General features: G+C 39.2%; 2 protein-coding genes across 3 annotated transcripts in view; one reads left to right on the forward strand and one right to left on the reverse strand.

The window, feature by feature from the left end:
• The window catches only part of gyg1a (glycogenin 1a), a 15,920-nt gene extending 13,017 nt beyond the window's left edge, over positions 1–2,903 (reverse strand). Inside the window, exon 1 of the mRNA XM_034674765.1 lies at positions 2,748–2,903. Within this exon, the coding sequence (XP_034530656.1) occupies positions 2,748–2,889 (142 nt within the window). The 5' untranslated portion in view covers positions 2,890–2,903. The remainder of the gene's footprint in view (positions 1–2,747) is intronic.
• On the forward strand, positions 1,935–22,326 carry LOC117806088 (plastin-1-like). Of its 2 annotated transcripts, XM_034674763.1 has the most exons (18): positions 1,935–2,015; positions 5,713–6,376; positions 8,574–8,799; positions 9,272–9,362; positions 11,773–11,933; positions 12,017–12,146; positions 13,216–13,348; positions 14,013–14,094; positions 16,863–17,028; positions 17,315–17,457; positions 17,542–17,637; positions 17,709–17,910; positions 18,522–18,600; positions 20,816–20,930; positions 21,028–21,161; positions 21,288–21,411; positions 21,491–21,624; positions 21,724–22,326. In XM_034674763.1, the coding sequence occupies exons 4-18, from the start codon at positions 9,293–9,295 to the stop codon at positions 21,860–21,862; spliced, it is 1,908 nt and encodes a 635-aa protein (XP_034530654.1). In that variant the 5' UTR covers positions 1,935–2,015; positions 5,713–6,376; positions 8,574–8,799; positions 9,272–9,292; the 3' UTR covers positions 21,863–22,326. The 2 variants fall into 2 exon arrangements, with proteins under 2 accessions (XP_034530654.1, XP_034530655.1); XM_034674764.1 differs by lacking the exons at positions 1,935–2,015; positions 5,713–6,376; positions 8,574–8,799; positions 9,272–9,362 and adding an exon at positions 11,338–11,424.
• Positions 22,327–23,907: the final 1,581 nt, after the last annotated feature.

Here is a 23,907-nt window from a genome sequence, read left to right on the forward strand (position 1 = left end):
TGTAACCCAGCCCAGCAGAACCAGTATGCTGGAACATGCTTGATCTGTCTGCAGTCTCTATTGAGAGAAGTTTTATTGTCTAATCAGACAACCCCCCCACACACCACCACCACCACCACTAATCATGCATATATTAACAACAGCAGGAGCCACACTGTGTTACTGCTTGAGTGAGAGTAGGCCTACAGCCAGCAGACAGAGTTCATCTTGCCAAGCGTTGGTTACAGGGGGGGCTTCTGGGAAACCTGATCAGAGAGGCAGAGCTAAACGGTTGCTAGGATCTGAGTCGAGGAATTATAAAGTGAGTATCAAAAGAGTGAGAGGCCTGTGTCGAGTACAAGGCCATACAGGAAGCATGTGCTGTGTTCCCACAGAGTTATCTGTATCTACAGATGAGTCATATGAGTTAGACACCTCTGAGGCTTCTTTGTACTTAAAATTTAAAAAAGTATAAAAAGATATAGTTAATGGCAGAAATGGTCCAAACAGAGTGCACTGAGTTTAAATCATAATGTAGTTTATATACGAGTAATCTAGAAAAATATACATAAATCTATGTTTTACTGTCATTTTTATTCGTATGCATGCATTTAAAATTCCCACCAGTAATGATTGTTCTATTCTGTGTAGTTTCTTTCTCTTTTACTTTCATTTGTCATGAGTTGCTTTTCTCTATTTTTTTCTCTGAACATCTCCCTTTCAATTAAGCAAATGTGATCACGCTGTACAAAGTGTAACAATCAAACCCTTTAATAGTCTCAGAAAAAAACTTCTAGCCTACAGACAGTGTCGCACGTACGCACTGACAAATAATCGTCATGTCAATCGAAAACCTGTATTAACACAGGAAGTACATGGTGTACTCTTTACAAAATAAAACTTATTATTGGCTGTTCAAAGATTACTTGAATTTGGGGTTAGAGTTGGATATTCAGAGGAAGTGCAAAATCAGTTGTACTTGTCCCAACAAATAAACAAAAATATAATACATTTTTCACTGATGAGTTTCATTAGAGGTGTAACTTCTTTACATTTTAAAGATCAACTTATGAACAAATAATTTGCTCAATATATTTTATTTATTTATAAATAGATCTAAAAAATTATAAGTACCATTATACCATTAAAACAGTTTTGTTGATGTATCAGTTGCTGCAAATTTTTTAGAAATATTTAACATGAAGAAGTGCTCTAAAACTGAAATCCTAACATACTTAAATATAGTAGTTTTTTTTACCTCAAGGCTCTTATGCAAGAATCGACCTGAATTGTGTAATAGTTCAAGTCTCACTTTTATGGAATAATTTGACATTTCAAGTCTCCTTCACTCAAAGTTGGTAGAACTTTTTTATATATATATATTTATCCTCCTGGCTCTGTTTTATTGTGATAGATAGTTCTTCTGACAAATAGTTACATAGAGAAATCATCAATGTTGATGATGCAATGGAAGTAATGTCCCCTGAGCAATGATGCAATCTTACCCTGTGAGCTTACTTATGCTCTGAACATACCAGACTTCAAGATCAGAGCCTGACCAATATCTTCCAGCATTATATTGCTAAAAATACCAGGTACAAATTACAAGAAGCTGCAGTGTCATGATGAGTTGATGTTTAGTTCAGTTTTTCCATGTATTTCATGCCTTGGTTTCTCCTGTGTTTATTCTGTATTAATTATCCTATGTGTCCCTTGTGTGTTTTGTGATCCATGTCTCTTGTTGTACTTTCTGGTGTTTCTTAGTCTTATCTTGTGTTCTCTGTTTTGTAGTTCTGAATCCACTGTGTTTCCAGGTTAGTTACTTTCTGCCCTTGTGTTTCCCTCCTTGTTGATTAACCTCATTAGTCTCACCTGTGTCCTGTACTCCACACCTGTGTTAATAATTACTCTGTATTTAGTTCCTCTGTTTCCCCTGTCTCTTGTCAGATCATTGTATGTCTACCCAGCCGCATGTGCCTGTGTCCTCCTGTTTCTGTGTTTGAGCTGTTTCTGTGTTCCCGTGTTTTTGTTCTAAAGTAAGTTTTGTTATTAAATTCTTTATTCTTTTATCTGCATTTTTGGGTCCTCTTCTTCCTACTTTTCTCCATACGTGACATGCAGATAAAAAATGACAACTACTTCCTTTAGAGTAATTTTAAAATGTAACATGACATTTTACCAATGAAATGCAAATCTCACTATCTCAGTCATTACTTTTCTCAGATATCGGTATCAGTATTGGCCTTACAATCCACCATCAGACAAATGTAGAGAAGCTGAAGCATTAAAAGAAGAGCACATTGCGGCTTAGGAGAATATTACAAAAAAAACCTTATAAATAGACAACAGATCTATTGTTATTTACCTCAAAATAGTTGTTCTATACCATTTTCTGTTAATTAACACTAGTTGCTTTCAAAACATTCTTGACTTTGAAAATGTAACCGGATGTTCTCTTTTCTTATATCTCCAGCTTCACTGTGGTCCAAACCGCTGCAGCAACTCATAAAATAAAACGCATCTAACCCTTTAAATGAGCAGCAAAAATATAAAAGCACTATCACGTCTTGATCCATCTCCCTACATAAAGGAAGATATTCATTTAGCAGCTTAATGCTCCTGCAGTGCTCTGAAACCTAAATGCGCGATATTCCGTGAGAACAAGGCAGAACGCGCAGAACGCGCAGCCCCGGTCCCGGTCCGCAGTGGCCGGGTTCCGGTGTCAGTGTTGCGGCTGGGAGTGTCACCTGAGTCCCGGGGTTTCTTACCCGACATGGTGCGTTGAGGAGAGTCCGAAGGGGGCGAGGGGGTCGTGATGGGGAGTATGGAGAGCTTGCACTGCGAAGGGCAGAGCTTCAGCAGCTGGGAGCAGTCCAACACAGGAATCAAGCCCCACATTTTCCGGGTCATGTGACTAGTGACAGCCGGACACGCCCCCTTCCACTTTCTCTCTTCAGATTAACTTTATCATTTGTGACGGGCAAAATATGAGGAAATATATTTTTTAAATAACACAATACAAAACAATATACCATAATACAATAGAAAATGATAAAATAAAATAAATTGATATAAAATAAAAGAAAGTATACAAGAACAAAGCACAGTGCAAATACTCAAGCAGACTAATGTACTTCAAATTTTGCCATACTATCTATCAATCAATCAATCAATCAATCAATCAATCAATCAATCAATCAGACTTTATTTATAAAGCGCTTTTCATACAATGACATTGTAACACAAAGTGCTGTACATACATTTTTTTTTTAAATAGAATAAATGAAGAAAAAGATCCCACCCCCAGCCCCGGCCCCAAACCCACCCCATAATCCTAAGGTTAAGAATACAATATGCAACAATAGCAATAAAAATAACAAAAAATAAAATAAATAAATACAATAAAAAAGAAGTTGCTGAACGAACTGATGAAACGCTCTCATGATATCTTAATGAGGAAACACTGGAGGTAAAATAAGATGTTAAAACTCAAAACAGGAAAATAAAATCACCAAAGTAAAATTTCTAAGATAATAAAAGACTAAAATATTAAACCATTAAAATAACTTAAGATGCTAGACTTAAAATGAATAAATAAGTACATAAATAAATAAAGTAGAATAAAAGTGACTAAATTTGAAATAGATAATAAATAAATAAATAAATAAATAAATAAATAAATAAATAGATAGATAAAACTATTAAGAATACAAATAAAACTCAGTTAAAAGTAAGACTTAAAAGGTCAGTCTTGAGTTTGCCTTTAAAAATATTTATGCTCTGGGCAGCCCTCAGATCCTCTGGCAGGGTGTTCCACAGACCTGAGGGCCGTGATAATAAAAAGCTGCCTCACCGTGGGTCTTAGTTTTTACTTTTGGTACAATTAACAGTCTGCTACCTGAAGACCTGATGGCTCTCACTGGTTCATATGATAAAAGCAAATCTGATAAATAAGAAGGGCCAAGACCATTAAGAGATTTAAAAACCAATAAAATGATCTTAAAATCTATTCTAAAAGATACTTGAAGCCAATGCAGAGACTTTAAAATTGGTGTGATGTGGGCTCTCTTTCTGGTCTTTGTCAGCATTCTAGCAGCTGTGTTTTGGAGCAGCTGAAGCTGAGAAATGTTATTTTTTGGGAGACCAGAAAGAAGAGCATTACAATAGTCAATTCTACAGGTTATAAAAGCATGAACTAGTGTCTCTCCATTGGCTTGAGAGAGAAACTGACGCACTTTGGCAATGTTTTTCAGGTGATAAAAAGCCTTTTTTGTTATTTCTCTAATATGGGTTAAATATGGTTAAATATTTGCATTACTGAGAATCACAAGTAAAATATATATTATACAGGACAGTCCTTTTGATGGTAAAATATATTATAGCATGGCATGATAACAGTGGTCACCTGAAGTACTAGCATCACATAATGCTGAACCTGTTAAAGATAGTGCTATATCTAAGTACTTTACATACAGCTGATAGGTTTAATCTTTTACAGGTGCAGTGTGTAGAAGTTAGCAGCATTTAGCAGAACAGATCTGGTGGAAAATGAGTGTAAAATCACCTATAAAACTTTTGAACTTAGAATAAGTATGTGTTATTCCTATAAGGAGCAGGTTTCCTCAGGGTGGCTGCCATCCTGTTTCTACAGAAGCTCAGAATGGATAAAACAGTGCAAAAACCTGTGTTGTTATTCTGTTCTTAGCAGCTGGTCCAGAAATTCACATGTTGGAAGACGGGCATAGAAGAAGAGAGAGCAGTTGTTCTTGAAGGGGAAGAAGAGAGCAGTTGTTGTTGAAGGAGATGAAGAGAGAGCAATGTTGTTGAGGGAGATGAAGAGAGAGTGATGTTGTTGAAGGAGAAGAAGAGAGAGTGATGTTGTTGAAGGAGAAGAAGAGAGAGTGATGTTGTTGAAGGAGATGAAGAGCAGTTATGGTTGTAGTTTTTTGTGCAAAATAATTTGTATTTATAGCATTTTATGATAGCTGAAAATTGACAAATGGGGCAACAGATATCATACATCACATATGTGTGAATCTGCTGTATTTTTGCTGAAAAATGAAATGAAAACATAAAGAAATGAAGTGAAATCAGGACTGACAACAAAAAACACATGCATATAGTACAATTACAAATAGTATCTATAAGGTAAAGAGTATTTATCTCTTTAGACCCAACCTATCCATTTAACAATAAGAAATACGCAACTCATAAAGATCAATAATCTGGATATCATGTATTGTAAAAAAGTTTCAGAGAACATTTCATTCATTTTAAGAATTTCATTGCAAAGTCTTACCTGCAGAAATGCTTTCACCACACTGGTTTTACTTTTCTGGGAAAGTCTGCACACCATCATCTTGACACAGCAGTGCCTCTGAGTGGTCATGAGTCCACATCACAGCTTGACAAGCTTCAAACGCTGCACCATAAAACAGACAACACAGGGTTGGTGTGGGGATGGGCAGATCAGATCCCAAACAGCTGTTGATTCATAAAACAAAACTAAATACAGATTAAACATAAAGTATGTTTAGAAAAGTTACAGTAAGTCAGGTTCAAACTGAAGATTAGACTGACTATATTTACTAGTGTCAGGTATAAATCCTCCTTTCAATCTGTATCTATAGCAACAAAGACGGAGCAAGAACTTTTGATTCACTTGTTCACCCCGTGTGATTTTGAGTGTTTTCTTACAACCCTCTGTCCTGCGCATGTGCTCTAATCTTCCAGTGAATTATGCAGGAGGCTTATGAGAAAGTCTTTTGGCCAGCTGTTACAATTTTACACCCACAGCTGATCCTGGCTCAGGGTCTATCACCAAAAACCTGTGGCCGGTGTACACAAACATTTGGAGGTGGAGCCCTTGCCTGAGATCGGCGATGAAGAGGAGAGGGTAACCTGAGAGCTGCTCACAGTCATTGAGTGAAACTGGGCTGATCAGGTGTCTGAGGAAGAAAGACCTGATGGGGAGAGAAGAAGATGGAGGCTGGAGTTGTGTTGATACAGAGGCTAAATTTAGATTCTGTGTGAGTTTGTAATACGCTTTGAAAAAGAAAAGTTGTAAGTATGTTTAGGGAAGCGAAGTGAGACACATTTTGCAGTGTTGTCTCTTGGATTTGGCTGATTTTTGTCAGCTGGGTCAGTCTTTTTGTGCAGTGTTACAGGTAGAAGGAGCAGCAGCCAGGTAAAACAAAGAAAAGACAGTAGACCAAAAAAAGAAAGGGATGAAAGAAGACGGATAGGGTTAATTCAAAAGAAGTGAAGTGAAAAGGAGGGGCTGGAAAACGTGCATAAGGAAGAAAGAGGCCCAAAACTACTCTGCAACAAGCTGATTTTCTACTTTGGACTGGCCCTGCTTTGGACTCTGAGCCCTTCAGCCTGCCTGGGACTGAATGTAAGCTCCTTACTTCTGTTATTTCCTTACATAACCATTTGTATATCTTTAACTGGCTAACTCTGTTGTTAAATGTAAAGTATGCTATTTCTAATATACTGCAGCAAAAGAAAAATGTTGCCTTGAGGGTTCCTGGCCCAAACACACTGCTCAAATATGATATGACAGGCATAATGCAAACAATCCTCTTAATGTTTAAGAAGAAAGAACAACACAGAGAAAAAAAAATTATAATGCTCTAAAGTATTGTGTATGCTGGAATAAGAAGTGTTAAGGTTTAAAGTGTCAGTGTTGTTGTGGAGTCAGGGCAGTTTACCCTAAGTGAGGGAGTTGGCTGTGTGCCTCAGGTTACAGGGCATTGTGTGGCACTGAGGCACACCATGCAGGCAAACACAAGCCTCATGATTTAAACATGTTCAATAGAAATGCAAAATGTGAGCAGGGTCCATTAAAACATGTGACGAAAGATATCATGACACCAGAAACAATCTTTCAACACGGTGCAATTATGTCCTCAAAACTCAGGAAGAGAACCAGACTCTTTCTGGTTTATATTTATCTATTACATATTTATCTACCTTAATTACCAGCTGTCAGCATCTATTAGTTTAAAATGTATCATTTTACACATAGATAGTCAGTTATGATGAAGACAGTTATTATTGTTCTTGGCAATGTGAGGGAGAATTGCATAAAAACCCACCAGGGGCTTGTAGAGTAGCAGTCTTTATGCAGAAGAGAGATCGTTACAGCAGTGAATAATTCATTTGTACACTATTTATGTTTCTAACAATATTTTAAGTTTTAGTTAGAAACATATAGAAACAGATCAGGACAGCACTAAGCAGCAAAGCATCCCTAGCAGGGGCGGAGCCAGACTTTTGTGACTTGGGGCGGCCAAACTTGTGCAGGGGTGGTATGAAGACACTGTGTGCACACATAAATGAATAGCTTTTATTTACCTTGTCTATCTTGTAGACTTGCATATACTTTATCAACTAAGGTGCAAGTAAACTATGCAAGGTGGCATGTTAGAATTGTGGTTAGCACTGCTGCCTCACAGCAGAAGGGTTGATGGTTCCAATCCAAACCAGGGCCTTCCTGTTTGGAGTGAACGTTCTTCATCTTAAGTGACCAAGTTTTTGTATGTTTGATATGAACACTAAATACACCTAAACAAGAAGCACTGCAAGGTGGCGTGATAGTGTGTAGGGTAGTTCTTCCAACACTCAACAGAAGCATTGAGGTTGATAGCACTGCTGCCTTTCAATCCCATGGTTCTGGGTTCAAATCCCAATATCAGGGTGAGAATGAAATGAAACACTTTCCTTGACCTGTGCTCTTGAGCAACTATAACAAAAATGGTAGAATGGAAACACTTAAAAAAAGAAGCTTACACTACCATACAGACCCATAAAGTTAATAACATGTATAGATGTGTTCACACTTTCAGCAGGTTTAGAAGAACATTATGGTTTGGGATTCAATAATGTTATAATGTTACATTGCAATAACTCAAATCTTCACAGTGTAATTGTCTCAATCAAAATATCTCATTACACTCAATATAAGCCACACTGACCTAACAAGTCCAGGTATAAATCTTATTCCAACATATAACAAGCCAGAACTCAGGACTTCATTGGCTGTAATGGGTGAAAATGTCTGCCAATGCAGCAAGCCAAATTTCCTCCATAGAGTTCTGGAAACAAGATTTCATACTTATTTCAAGAAACGTACCATGTGGCTCATATTCACTGTAATGAGATATATTAAGGATGGTGAAAGTTGTTTCAGGCTTCTCACTGTTTGGCATGAGAGCAAATCTTCTGTCAAACTGTAAAAGATCAGACCATGTTTAGAGCACTGGTTAGTTCCACTAGAGATAAGGTCACTGCTCGTAAAAAAGTTTAAGAGATATGTCTGCCTGATGGATTCACCTCAAGGCAAAAATGGTCCAAAATGTGGACAGAGGGATATTTTGTGTATTTTATTTGATATTGTTCAGGGGGTTTTATTTCTATCTAATGAGTGCATATGTCACCTATTTAGTATTGCAGGTTTCCCACTTTTTCCTCATCAGGTAGATCATAAGATATGTAGTTTAGAAGAGACAGAGACATGATCCCTTTTCTACAGACAATAACATGATGACACAGCTGAGGTGTTAAATGTTAACACACGGCGCCTGTCCCAGGGTCCAGGCAGGCCAAAGGTCCACTCTGTGCCTTCCCTGAGTGACTCCTCCTAGGAGAGATAACCAGATATCTCAACTCTCCGGGATCCAGCTTCCGCACTGCCCCGGTCTGAAGCTGCTCAGACGCCTGGAAGACTCGAATCCGGCAGCCAGTCCAGAGGGATCCGCATTGAGAGGGTTTAAGCTCAAGACAGGGCTGACAGGGACCACGCAGGATCTTATGAAGGTACTTATCTCTGTTTCATTCTCTTTTTTTATTGTCTTCTAAAGCATAAACCCAAGGGTGAACTTAATTATAAAATGCAAAGACCTTTGGATTTTCATGAGGAGCCTAAGGTGTGGAAAAGTGTGAATAATAGGATGCAAATGCACTGTTGAGAAGTCACAAGGCTACCCTGGTTAGATTCCAATGTAAACTCTACACTCCCTAATCGTTCTTCTGTTTTTATCTTATATCTATCTGCTGGAAAAACTCCTCTTGTTAGCGATGAGTCTGATGATGATGGTTTTAAGTCTAAAAGTTAATGTTGTAGCTGCTCTGCTTGATCCCTAACCTTGATATCAGTGTATAAGATGGAAATACTCAAGTCAAGTGCAAGTACCTCTAAATTGCTCTGGAGTTTCTAACTTATATTGTTTTATTGCTCAGTCTTGCTAAACCAGTCCTGCATGTGTGTTCTTGTGTGGATGTTTCACAGGTACACTAAGCAGCTGCTAATATGGAGAATCACATCACGCAGATTTCCAGGGAAGACCTGGAAGATCTCAGAGACGCCTTTAATAAAATTGGTCAGTTTCACACACACTCACACACCTGACATGACCCTGCAGTTGTATTGACTGCCATCCTGTCTTAAGTAAGAGTTTTACGGCCGTCCACAAAGTGTGACTCTTATATAAGAGACTTTTATTGCATTGGGTGTTGAGTGTATGCACTTTGTGTCAGAGGTGTTTTCAAATGGATTAATGAGACGTTGACAGTTTTTATCAGGTAATCTTCATAAGGGAATAACTACACAGAGATACTGATAGTAAATATGACATATTAAAATATAATGAACCAAAGATAAGGAGGGAGAGAGTTTTTGTAAAGATAAAAGTCACATTGAATATATAATTTCCCTGTTTCCACTACCATAGATTCAATACAAAAGAACATGTGAGTGAGTGTAAATTAATTTAAAGGTTTTTGGGTGTAGGCTTGTATGTTATCAGGTACTTTGAGTTTAGAGCAAGAGCTGTTAAGTGTTCAATTGGATAACAATATCAATCCCACTAACTCCAATTATTTCTGGCTCAAAGAAATCTTATGTAGCTTATTGAAACCCAACTTACTTTGCATAAATGTCACAAGTTTGTGTTTTGTTGTTTCAAGTAAAGTGCTAAAAAATCTGGCAGTCGTGAGAATCAATCGTTTGTGTTCAGTAGTTCATTTATGTGGCGATGGTGCAAACGAAAAGGTACAAATGTTCATGGCTCCTAAGTATAATTGTATTATTTAAAGTGGAGTAGGAGCAAAGATATTAGACTGCATTTTTTTGTTTTAAAAAGTGATCATTAGTGTTTACAGCAACATACACCATCATTATTATGGTCGCAGATACAGATCCCTTTACTGTATGCGAGCCAGGTTTAGCAGAAGCTTTGTCCCGTCGGCCATAGCACTGCTAAACAAAATGCCCATGTAATGTGTCCTGTGTGTTCATATGTGTCCTGTGTGTTCATGTGTCCTGTGTGTTCATATGTGTCCTGTGTGTTCATATGTGTCCTGTGTGTTCATATGTGTCCTGTGTGTTCATATGTGTCCTGTGTGTTCATATGTGTCCGGTGTGTTCATATGTGTCCTGTGTGTTCATATGTGTCCGGTGTGTATATATGTGGGATGATGTGCACCATTGTTGCGAGGCTGGGTGGATGTTTATTGTTTATATGTGTTATATGTATTTTTTGTACAGATGGTGACAACAAATGTCCTTATTAAGGAAAAATAAAGATCTATCTATCTATCTATCTATCTATCTATCTATCTATCTATCTATCTATCTATCTATCTATCTATCTATCTATCACCATTACTGCCACTAATTAGTTTGTTAGCATCACTAATTAGCTTGTTAAAATCATAGCAGTAGCTAATTAGTCCAAGTTCTTACTTATAAACATATTTGAAATAGAAAATTTTGCTTGACAGCTGTGCATTTTATTCCTAATTAGACTATTCCCCAACTAACACAAACTATTGTTCACTTTAGTATACTAACAGTAACTTATTAGCACTAGTATTCACTAAAAATTGAAGCTAAATTAAGAGTCACAGGTTCACAACAGACACAAAGTCCATACAGGTCAGTGGTAAGTTGCAAAGTAATACAACTAACAGTTGCTGAGACATTAGTCTAAAGTAGAGCCGTGCTCCCACAGACAGGTATCGCCTAATGACAAAAATGACAAGATGTTTTTCTGCCTAATTTTGCAGAAATCATAGATAAATGTCCGTTTCCACCTTTCACCTCAATGTGACAGCATACTGACACAGATAAGAGGTGTCAGTATGCACAGTGACCATGCACGCAAGGTAATCAGACACAGGTGTGACAACGAGACACAGGTGAAACTAATGAGGGTAATCAAACTGGAGGGAAACACAAGGGCAGGAAGTTAAACTGAACCTGACACACAGGGGGCAAGAACTACAAAATAAAACAGGAAACACAATACACTTAACTTGAAACCCAAGTGAAAACACACACAAGGAATACAACACAAGACATGGATCACTAATAAACAACACAGGGAGGACATGAGATAACTTATAACTAATACTGAAAACAGACAAAACATGAAACACAAGGTAAACAAAGACAGCATACACTTTAGTTAAAAGAACTGTTCATAAACTCAACACAATATTTTAACTTTACTGTAATTACAAATAAAATACTAGTCTGATGATCTCAGTCATTATTAACCCTTGAATCTAGACCAAATGACACTGTTACTTCCTGGAAACTAAAAGGAAGTCACTGGATGAGAACACATTGCCAACAAAGCATTAACAGCCTTTTGTTTGTGCTTGCTTTTATCATCTGTGTGCTGTGTGCAACAATTACTTGCTTCATTAGTTTCTGATTATATTTGTGCAGCAAATTGACTCTCTAAATCTGTGTGTTCATTTCTCTCTGTGTCTATTTGTGTTCAGATATCGATAACAGCGGCTTTGTGAGTGACTTTGAGCTTCAGGAGCTGTTCAGAGAGGCCAGCTTCTCTCTGCCGGGGTACAGGGTACGAGAGATCGCCGAGACCTTCATTGCTGGAGACACCAACAAGGATGAGAAGATCAGCTTTGAGGAGTTTGTTTCTGTGAGTTTTGATACAGACTGTGGGCAAATACATGGACATACACTCATCCAATCTCACATAGTAACACAGTCTGTCCATGTTAGATCTATCAAGAGCTGAAGAGTAAGGAATTCAGCGAGACGTTTAGGAAAACCATCACAAGGAGGGATGGGATCCGCTCTTTTGGAGGAATGTCACGAATTTCCAGCGAGGGGACGCAGCACTCCTACTCCGGTGAGAGACAGTATACAATGTGTCTGTTCATGTCTGACCATAGACTGTAAACTACATAAAAGGTGGACTTTGACATTATAAAGTCACCAATTTATTTGTGACCTCAAATTTTGTCCATCGTCCTCTCTTGTGTTGTTGGGGGAAAAAAACATATCAAGTCTTAGAGTGTCTTTTAGTGAAAACTAAACAAGTTGACTTGATAGTCACTTGTCAATTCCAATTAGCCATGTCCCAAAAGATGCCCTGCTTTACTGTCTATTCTACTGTTAATGGGATCATATTGAACTAAATGAACCCCATGATGTATTGGGGAAGATTTGTAACTAGCATTTAAGACCATAAACCTATCAGGAAACCAATCACTGAGGTAATAAATCAGCTTTAAAGTAAGTGCATATCCTTATTGACTTCTATACAACTGATCTCACTTCACAACCAGTAGATTTTCCCTCTGCTGGACACTGGAGAAAATGCAGGTTTAAGGCTCCTCTGCATAAGCCACCTTCTACACCACTACTATTGTACAGTGCATAGTTCACAATAAGTGCATCTTTAAACATGTGCATATTGTTTAGCTCTGTTCTGTAATGCCCATGTATTAACTTCACATTGAAGTCATGGCCCTAAACATCTAGTTTCTAAAAAGTAAATGACAAATCATCTTGGAAAAACCCAGAAAATGCTCTCCAGTTCTGTTATGAATGTGTTTCCAAAATCTTCAAAGATACTACCAACCATTGACATAAAAAACTTAACCCCAACAAAGATGGTAGTAGATATTACAGAGCATTCATTTACTCGTCTGACTCTGTTCTGATTGGACTTTTCAGCTTTATTTGCTACTGTAAACACTTCCTGCAAAACTTGTGGTGGAGATTAAAACCCTTATGTAATTAGTGCCTCCATGAGGAGTCTGAAATGGGAAGGGAAATCAGTTCAGTGTTATCTTTAAATCAAATTATCAATATGTGGCGCCAGCAATATGATCATTGTATCATGTAAATCAGGACGATGGATTGCGGTATCAATGTTTTGACCCACCCTTTAAAAAATGTGTGTGTGTGTCTAGATGAGGAGAAGGTGGCTTTCGTCAACTGGATCAACAAAGCTTTGGCCAAAGATCCAGACTGCCAACATCTGCTGCCCATGAACCCTGAAGATGGAAGCCTATTCGCCTCTGTCCGTGACGGCATCGTGTTATGGTAAGCACCCGCAATAAACTATATAACTTTTTATAATAATTAACAGCTGATGAAATCCGGCAGATGAAGCACATTTGTTTCTTTAAGCTGCTGTTAATAATTATTAAAAGCGATATACTTTATTGCTTATTGCTTATAGTATATACCTAGAGTCAGCACAGAGTGATAGTGCATGGTAGCTATTTGTCATAATCTGTTATGGTAACACACAACACAGGTATGCATACAGAATACCCAAGAATATGAGAAGATATTTTGTGCCAAATCAGCTGTAACATCAGTAAAACACATGGTCAATCACATCTAAACAGTCAGTGTGATTAACAAGTCTCTTCCAGAACATCTTCATTTGTTTTTACCTCAGCAAACTGTTGCTATCCACATTGTATAACAATGATAGCAGGGATTATTCTAGTATTTTCAGATGCAACAGAGGTTAAATCAGGAATGGGATGATCTCATTTATTCTAGTTTCTATAAAGCTTACCCTCCCTCCCTCCTCCTACTCCTCGATTACTTTTAATCTGGTTGAGTGATTCACCACGTGACACACAGAGAACATTTCTCAGAGGCTGCTGCTGTGACAAATCTAAGACGATGCACATCTGAAATGACATCAGGCCCACGCTCAGTTTCCCAACTCACACTCTGTGTTCTCTTTCAGCAAAATGATCAACCTGTCTCAGCCTGACACCATCGACGAAAGAGTCATCAACACTAAGAAACTTGCTACCTTCAAAATGACAGTGAGTAGTGTCACTTCTGTCTCAACACGCAAAGGAAGACATATAATGAGGAATACAAGGAAAGAAGCACTACGAACAACTTTATCAAAAAATTGTTGGAAATTTTTCGCAATATTGTCATTTCTTTGTCTCAGTTAGCTTAGTTTAAAGACTGGGAACAAGGGCAACTAGCTAGCGTTAGTGTGTCCAAAGATGTATGTCCAGCAGTAGCCCCAAACCTTGCAAAATAATACCTTATTACATTTTTATGAAGACCTGAATGCAACCTTTTTATTCCCTGGATGCAGGAACTTCCACCAGTCTTGCTATCGCTGTAACAGTGCCCACTGAGAGTGACTCATAAATATTTGCCCCAATTCAATTCGCATTGCAGCTGCCTGCTCTGCTTTAGCGCCACATTACAACAACTTTTATTCCTCTACTTCTCCCAGCTATCCATACAAGTTAAAGGAAGTATACTGAGAATAAACCTTGTGTAAAAGGACTCCTTAATCCAAGACAACAAGTGACAAGCGGAGATGGGCGGCATGTGTGTAGCATAGGCTGTATTATAAATGGGCGTAGTCTCCGTGACCTCACCCATTTGTTTGTAAAGCAGGGTTTTGAAGCCTATCCTTGCTGACTCAACCTAACTTTGGATGATCTGATATGACTCAAAGATGTGGAGTTGAGGCGGGCCTTTAGTCTCTTCGCTAACAGCTACAGTGTGCCCGCCTGTCAGTCAAGTCAGCTGTGCCTCTAATTATGCAAAACTTGTAATCTTAATATCTTCTAAACTACTTAGTAACAGAAGTGTGCAGATAGAGAAATTAAGTATTCAGATCAATAAACGTTTCTTCAGGCAGTAATTGTTTTTGTAATTGGTGTGTATGTGGTTTCTGGTACTTCCAGAGCCAACCTCAAGTGGACACTCAGTGAATTGCAGTTCAATCAATCAATCAATCTTTATTTGTATAGCGCCAAATCACAACAAACGTTATCTCAAGACGCTTTTACAAACATAGGAGGTCTAGACCACACTATGTCAAATTATGAACAGAGACCCAACTTCAAGACAGGGTAAGACTCAGTCTGACCCCACCTTAATCCACCATGAGCATTGCACATCGCAGTATTTAGCTAGTTACAGTGGTGAGAAAAAACTTCCTTTTAACAGGCAGAAACCTCAGGCAGAACCAGACTCATGTTAGACAGCCATCATGCCTCGACCGAGTTGGGTCTGGAAAGACAGATAGAGGGAAGTAAGAGAGAGAGGTGATAGTGATGAGACGAGTTGTAGAAGCTGTTGCCGCTGGAGTCCAGCATGTCTGTATCAGCTGGAGTCCAGATCGTCCACAGCAGGAGGACGTCTACGGCAGCTCAGAGGAATCTACGAGACAATGGAGCTCAGGGACTCCAGAAAGGTCTATGGTTAGTAACTTTAATGGGACAGGCAGAGTTAAAGTAAGTGATGAGGGGGTTGGGGGGAAGGGGGTGAGCTAGGATCCCAGGGTGTCAGTGTGCTAGTTCCCCCGGCAGTCTAGGCCTATAGCAGCATGACAAAAGCTGGTCCAAGCCTGATCCAGCTCTAACTATAAGCTTTATCAAAAAGGAAAGTTTTAAGTCTACTCTTAAAAGTGGAGAGGGTGTCTACCTCCCGGACCCTGACTGGTAGGTGATTCCAAAGGAGAGGGGCCTGATAACTGAAGGTTCTACCTCCCACACTACTTTTAGAGATTTTAGGTACAACTAGCAAGCCTGCATGTTGGGAGCGTAGAGTTCTAGAGGGGTAACAGGGCACTATGAGCTCTTTAAGATACGAGGGTGTCTGATTTTTAAGGGCTTTGTAGGTTAAAAGAAGGATTTTAAATTCTATTCTACATTTTATTGGGAGCCAGTGTAGAGAAGCTAGCACTGGAGAGATGTGCTCCCTCTTCCTAGTTCTAGTCAATACTCGAGCTGCGGCGTTTTGAACTAGCTGAAGAATCTTTAGAGACTTATTGGGGCAGCCTGATAAGAGGGAGTTACAGTGATCTAACCTGGAGGTAACAAATGCATGGACTAGTTAACACAGTTGTTAACACTTCCGCATCAGCTTTATTTCTAATGTTCAGAGGTTTCTGCTTGATCTGTAGGTGAATTGGCAAAATGCACCATAAGACTGCTGGACAACCAGTTAAACACCAGGATTTGCAGTTTACATACTTCAGCATTTGTGTGGCTTAAACCAACTAGATATGATGTATATTCAGAAAGCTAAAAAAGAACTAGCCACTTTTTATTTTTTTATGTCATCTCAGGTTGAGCCCTTTCAGGTAGGCGGAAACTAGATGCTTAAAATTATAGTGTTGTAGGTAACATCAAATAAAACACCAGCAGTTTGATTTAGATCTGTAAATCTGTACAGGTTGTAAATTGATTGTGGACTGTGCTGAAAGAGCCTGTAACATATTAACTTTCACTGCATACTTCCCGTTTGTCCTGTTCTGTATCCCTTGTGTAAATGCTGTCTCTGTGGCAAAGGGAAGTAGAAAAATCATGGCCTTATAATTTCATACAGGTGGATTTTTATCCAGCCAGGTATCTATATTTAAAAACTCTAGATCACAGTGCAATGTTTGGGTTTGGTTTCTAATAAGTAAGTTATTATTTAGCACACTCAGGACTCAGGATGTTGCCTTGCTGAGCTGTAAAAAGAGCACAATGTGTGGCATTTGCTGTCTTGCGATAAAGTGTGTAATTCTGAGTCATGATGGAGTCGTTAATGCACAGTTTATATGCGTTTGTAGGAGAATCTAGTCCTGGCTCTGAACTCGGCCTCAGCAATCGGCTGCACGGTGGTGAGCATTGACGCCCATGATCTGATGGCCGGGAAACCTCATCTGGTCCTTGGACTGCTGTGGCAGATTATCAAAGTTGGCCTTTTTGCTGACATAGAAATCAGCAGGAACGAAGGTCAGCACACACACACACACACACACACACACACACACACACACACACACACACACACACACACACACACGAACATAAAAACACACTACGGTAACTTAAAAGATAAACCATTAAGCTAAGACTTCATGATTTTGTTTTACGTTTTGATGCCTTATTTTGAAGCTCAGCCAAGACACATGAGGAATCTTATAAAAAACAAATCTTTGCACCTGTTTGCATGGAGCTCTCAAAGTAAGAACCACCACCTATGATTGAGGCTGTTTAGTAATGAACCGCGTCTCTCCAGGTCTGATCGGCCTCCTGGAAGATGGGGAACAGCTAGACCGTCTGATGTCTCTCTCCCCCGAGGAGCTGCTCCTCCGCTGGGTCAACTATCACTTGAAAAACGCAGGAACGAAAACCATCAGCAATTTCAGTGAAGATATCAAGGTCTGCTTGGAACACACTCAAACTCACACACCGACTTTTATTTAATACAGATGTGTAACCCTGTGTTGTTCTGTACCACTGTAGGACTCCCGAGCCTACTTCTACCTGATGGACCAGATCGCTCAACACGAACAGAAGGACTATAAAAAGAACATCAAAATCGACATGAGCGGCCTCAATGTGAGTCAGTAGTAAACATCTGTATATATAACATTTCTCTGTATATGTGTCTCATTTCTGTGTATTTGAAGGTGCGTGATCTGGACAGAAGGGCCGAGATGATGCTGCAACAGGCGGCTCGGCTGGACTGCAGGCAGTTTGTTTCTCCTCACGACGTCACGTCTGGAAACAGCAAACTCAACATGGCCTTTGTAGCCAACCTGTACAACAGGCATCCAGGTCTGGAGAGGGGTCATTCCAACAGCAACGGCCTGCAGACTGAACACTTAGAGGGTGAGACACGGACACACACACCCCCACCACATACACACTCACTCACTCAATCCAGAATGTTCACCATGATGTTCCACATATTGGGCCAGAGTTTCACAACCTGGCTTTCAGCGTTAGTGTGATTAGCTGCAGTTTTAGACTACGGTAGTGTAACCTCCTCCCACAGCTCCACAGTAAATATATCTTTCATATACTCTTCTTTCTGTCAGTGTATCTCAGTAAACAGGTAACAGGTTTAGATACTTTCATTGCATGTATTACAGGGAAATGGTACCAACATAGTCACATGTTTTCAACTCGCTATAAGTTCCTCTGCTGCTTCATCACTCTGTCTGGTGTCTCCTTTGTCCATGCTGTCACTTCTGTGTAATGTTTATGCAGCCTAGAGAAAAAAAGTAGCATTAAAAAAAAAAGTAGATAAAGGGAAATGAAGATAGAGGTCATAGCCCAATAAAAAGTCCAAGAAGTTAAAGCTTCAGGGTGTGACGAGTTATAGCAGCTGTAAATCTGTGTTTACTGTAAGCTGAAACATTCCTATCAGGTGACAGTGACTGTGAGAACGTGATGGTGTTTATCACGTTAATCATTTCGTTTTTATCATTTCATTCCAGCTGAAACCAAAGAAGAGAAAACATTCAGGAACTGGATGAACTCTCTGGGTGTTTCTCCATATGTCAACTACCTGTACCAGTAAGTCACCAGTTAGGCACCAGTGTTGCTTAATCTTATCAACAGGGGATGGATACTTTACATTCCCATAGCCTCCCTTTTTTTTTAAAGACGAACCAGAACAGACAGGATATTGACTTTTTGAACGCCCCTGTGAGGAGATTTATGTGGTTATGAGACAGACTGGAACTAACAGTGATGACTTTTTATAACCCACAAAAGCAAACAGGACTATCAGCAACAGTGAGAGGTTTTACCATTCGAAAAAGAAAAGCAGGGTGTGTATTTTTTGTAAAAAGATACACTACACGGCTACACATTTACAAATCAGGATAAGCAGTAAGAGATTAAAGGTACTGCTTCGTCCACTCACGCAGCCTGTTCCTGTTTGTGTCTTAAATCAACACAAACAGAAACCCTCTTGAATCCTGCCTCTCTAAAAAAAGTAACCAAGTTATCTTTATTTATAATAGTAAGTGTAGGAGCCATATGTGTGAGTTTTATATGTGACGTGTTGGTAAGTGCTGTATATTGATGTGAGGGGGGTGTGTGCACTCTGCTGGCACTTGAGTGGTGGGTACGTCACTGTGGGTGTGGGCGCGGTGGTTACAAATAATTCCACGCACCTGTAGTCTGTTGGTTTGTTAACGAGGAAGGGTGAGTCGGGAGTGACACTTTCTGTTGACCGCTACGCTTAACACCACATTAGTTTTGCCGTTCTGTACTTTGTCTTGTATTATATGAAGCATCTGTTCAAGTTGCGCATCGTGAGAAATAAAGAGCATTAACGAGCATTAGAAGTGGATGTGTGTTTCTGTGAGTGCGCGTCGCAGGTAAACTCCCGTGCTTAGCCTTCCGCGGCGTGTCGGTTTTGGTTTGGATAAATCGTCAGTCAGCCGCAACACTAGTAAGGAACAACTCAAGCAGCAGAAAGGACCTGGGTTATAAACATTTAGTTTCAGTTTTCTGGTGTAACTTAAAACTCTAATGAGCTATTATTTTTCAGTTTCAACATTTAATGTTGTCTTTGCACAATTTTTAGTCAAATATAGAGTTTACATGGTTTGCAAAGCATCAGATCAAATGAATTATCTCTTAATTTAAATATTATTTAATAGCCGTACTAAGCCAGGTGCCTTGATCAAAGGCTACAGTGGAAGTTACAATTTTAAAATGCTTTCTTTTTTTTAAGTTATATTTTTGGGACATTTATTTATAGAGGAGAGGACAGTGGATAGAGCAGGAAACAAGGGGAGAGTTGGGGAATAAAGTGCAAGAAAGGGGCTGCAGGATGGAATCGAACCTGAGCCGCACGCTTTATGGGCTTAACCATTAGGCCAAATCTGTGCCCCAAAATGCTTTTCTGACTGAAGTTTTTCATCTTTAAATATCTCAAAAATGAAGGGAACCATTATAACTACAATCTCCCAGTTCACCATAAGTAAGTGTCAAAGGAGACTTTAGCCAAGGGTTTGGTCATGTGATCATGTGAATCTGGCAGGAAACATTTAACTCCTTAATTGATTTAGTCATGTACTTCCCAGAAAGTAATCTAAAGTTGATGTCAACATGTTGAGACTAGAATAAAACGTGTGTAGACTCTTCTCTTCTGTATTCCCAGTGGTGGAATTTTACATTTTACAATAGAGAAAGTCACAAACCCAGCTCGACACTTAATGATACAGTGCTAGTGATGATGTTGACGATGGCATTGATATTGACATTGAGGTTAATCAGGAATGATGATGGTTGATGTTGTCGTTGTTGCTGTGGGTGATGATGACGTTAATAAATATTAAAAACAAGCTCCTTAACACCCTGTGCTTTGCTTCTAGCGCTGCATGTCAGCACCTGTGTCTGATTGGACTGGCAGCAGTTTGTGGCACTTGATAATGTTATTACCTCCTGTCTAGATCCTTGCTTGTGTTGCACTTACACTCAGATGCACGTTGCTTTGAACAAAAGGGTCTCCTAAATGAAAATGTAGAGAATAAACACGACTTGAAAAAATAAACGATACATAACGTGTGTATGCTTTATGGTACAAAAAACAGAATTACTTATAATTTTATGACAGAGAACCAAATTTTCAGAGGCATAGCTTATTACGTTTGTTTTATTGTAACAAATCCCTGAATTGTATGTGAGTCTTTGTATTTACTCCTGTTACAAAAAAAAACAATTTTGCAACACTTTGTCAAATCTCTTGTATCTCTCTATGTTTGCTCTTCTACAGTGACCTGATTGATGGTTTGATCATCCTGCAGCTTTACGAAAAGGTTAATGTGCCTGTAAACTGGAAGAAAGTCAACATGCCACCTTATTCTTACCTGGGGGCCAATATGAAGAAGGTGTGTCTGACTGTTTACACAGCTGGTGAGCAGAGAAAAACAAGTTGATGTGTAAATAAAAGAGATTTAACATCGTTTTTTTCTTCCTGTGTGTCAGTTGGAGAACTGTAACTATGCCGTGACTCTAGGCAGGGATGTGGCTCACTTCTCTTTGGTCGGCATTGGAGGACAAAACCTGAACGAGGGGAGTCAGTTGCACACACTGGCTCTGCTCTGGCAGCTGATGAGGAGGTACATTACTCGTATCCTGGTGTTCTGTAATGTTTGATAAAAACAGAGAGTCTTCTTTAAGTTTATCTTAGTGAATTGGACAAAGTGCAGCTTGAACAGGTTGCTGTTTTCACTGTCCTTCCTCAGGTACACAGTGCGGGTTTTGTCAGATCTGGGTGATGGAGAGAAAGTCAGAGATGAGATCATCGTCAACTGGGTTAACACCACTCTGACCCAAAAACGCAAGGACTCACAAATCAGCAGCTTCAAGGTGTGTTTGAGTGCATGCTCTGTTTGAGTTAACGCAAGGCTGAGTTTGCATTTGACCCTGTTTTCTCTGCCAACTGCAGGACCTTCGCATCAGCACCGGTCTGCCTGTAATTGACCTGATCGACGTCATTGCTCCTGGGACGGTCAGGTGGGAGATGGTGAACAGGGGAGAGAGAGGGATGCTGAAGCCAGCTGATAAACTGGAAAATGCCAAGTAAGAGACAAAATATCGACATTTTCCTCATTACAAATGTCTGTCTTTGCCTCAAGAGTATTGCCTCTTAACTCCTCCTTCTTCCTATTCTTCTCCCAGGTATGCAATCTCATTGGCTCGTAAGATTGGAGCTCGTGTCTACGCACAGCCGGACGATTTGGTGGAAGTGAATCCCAAGATGGTGCTGACGCTGTTTGCCAGCCTCATGGGCTACGGTTTGAAAAAGGCCAAACACTAAAAACCAACATGAACAAACCACCTGGAACCATTAACACATAAACATCTTTTCCCCCCACACTTTACCCCAACTTTATCTCAGTGTTGTATTTTCTTTTCTTTGTCTTGAAACCTTGCTGTGATCACCACACAGAGCAAGACAATCCTTTATTTCTTTTAATCTTTTCATGAAAACAATAAACCTGCCTTAAGATGAGATGGATCGTGTCTTGTTAACAACTGCTACTGCATTTGTTTGTCATGAGTGATTTGACAGAAAAAGCTCCTTGTTGTTCTCTCGCTTTATTATGTGTAATAGGACATTACGTGTGTTGACTTGTTCTGCGATATGACCTGAACAGGTGTCACAGCAGAAGAAAGAGTAAAATCAGAGAGTAAACAGCTTTTGAATGTAAATGTTTTGCATTGAACGTTGCTATTTAATTATTAAAAAAGAATCTATTAAAGTACTGCACTGTATTGTGATTGTGTGTGCTGTGTCATGTCAATCTTTCAGACAGTTTACACTACGGTAATTACAGGATCTTTCACTGAAGTGGTGTCATTTATGTAATCAGTATACAGGCAAAATCTGCTCAGCACAGAGGCTCTAAAACACCTTCACAATTCATGTCACAACTTCATACTCCAGTAGAAGATAAGATAAGATAAGATATTACTCTATTGATCCCCTGGGGGGGAAGTTCAGTTGTTACAGCAACCCAGACATAAGTACAATCAAGAAGAAGTTTCAATAAGTAAAATAAAATAAAATAAAATAAGATAAGATAAGTAAAAGTAAAAATAGATAAATAAAGCTAGAATACAATTTAGATATATACAATGTTACAATGGAATTTAGATTAAATAGCAGTAATTACAGGCAGTATTAAAAATGATTCATTCAGTAGTGACAGGTTGACATGGTGCGATTATGATTGGTAATGACAAATTAAGCAATAAATAAAAAAAAATATGGTTATGTAATATGACCATGAGTTGTAGTTACAATAAATGTAATATAACATAATATAATATGGCAAAGATAATTCTAATACAGTATATTATGCATTATAATGCCAGCAGCAGTCAAGAGAGTCAGTTCGGGGTGAGATGATGGAGTGTGACAGACAGAGCAGGGATGGTATGGCCATCAGCCACAGCTCATCATGGAGAGGGTGAGAGGGGTTATCAAGGATGGCTCGCAGTTTGTCCATCAACCTCCTCTCAGCCACTGACTCCAGACTGTCCAGTTCTTGGCCAATCAGAGCGGGCCTTCTTTACCAGCTTGTTGAGCTTGCTGGCCTCACCCGTCTTGATACCTCCACCCCAGCACACCACAGCAGAAGGTTTGCAGTATTATTTTACTTCATCAACATTTTATTCTAGAGTTTGCATTTAAATCAGTCTAAACAAAATTAAAGCAAATTGGTGGAAACTCACTTAGTCCCCTTAAGTACTGTACCTGTGTACAATAGTGTTCTTGTTGTTTGTCTTGTGAAAAAATGGGCCAAAATGGGTCTGTGCAAGGGTGCATACTTTTGCTAATTTCTCCTAGAGCTTTTCTCCGATTCAGTCCAAACTAGGCACATTCTATAGGAAACCCAACGATTAATACAAAGTGAAGGCATTCCGTTTAGACGAAAGTTGTGGGCGTGTCGGAGTTTGGAGCGGTGCATAAAAAAAAAACGTCGGAAAATGGATTTTTGTGACTTTAAAATGCACGTAATCTCACCTCATCCAACACACTCATCAATCCTGGGAAAAATTGCGACATTTTATGGGTTTCGCAAAAAAAAGTCGAAAAAATGTGCTCACTAGCGCCCCCTACAGTTTTCAAAAACCCCTCCCCATAGGGGTTATTTTGAGCTACATGCTTGAAAAAGTGTACGCATATTCATGACATCAGGACGCACAAAAAAGCCTCTTGCACCCATATCCCAAACTCAACAGGAAGAGCTTTTTCACCTAGCTTTGAACATGAAAAACGGGGTCAAAATAAGGGTGCATACTTTCGTTATCTTCTCCAAAGGCATTTCTCCGATCCATTCCAAACCAAGGGCAACC

The sequence above is a fragment of the Notolabrus celidotus genome, chromosome 22, assembly GCF_009762535.1.
Source record: "Notolabrus celidotus isolate fNotCel1 chromosome 22, fNotCel1.pri, whole genome shotgun sequence".
Classification (NCBI taxonomy): Eukaryota; Metazoa; Chordata; class Actinopteri; order Labriformes; family Labridae; genus Notolabrus; species Notolabrus celidotus.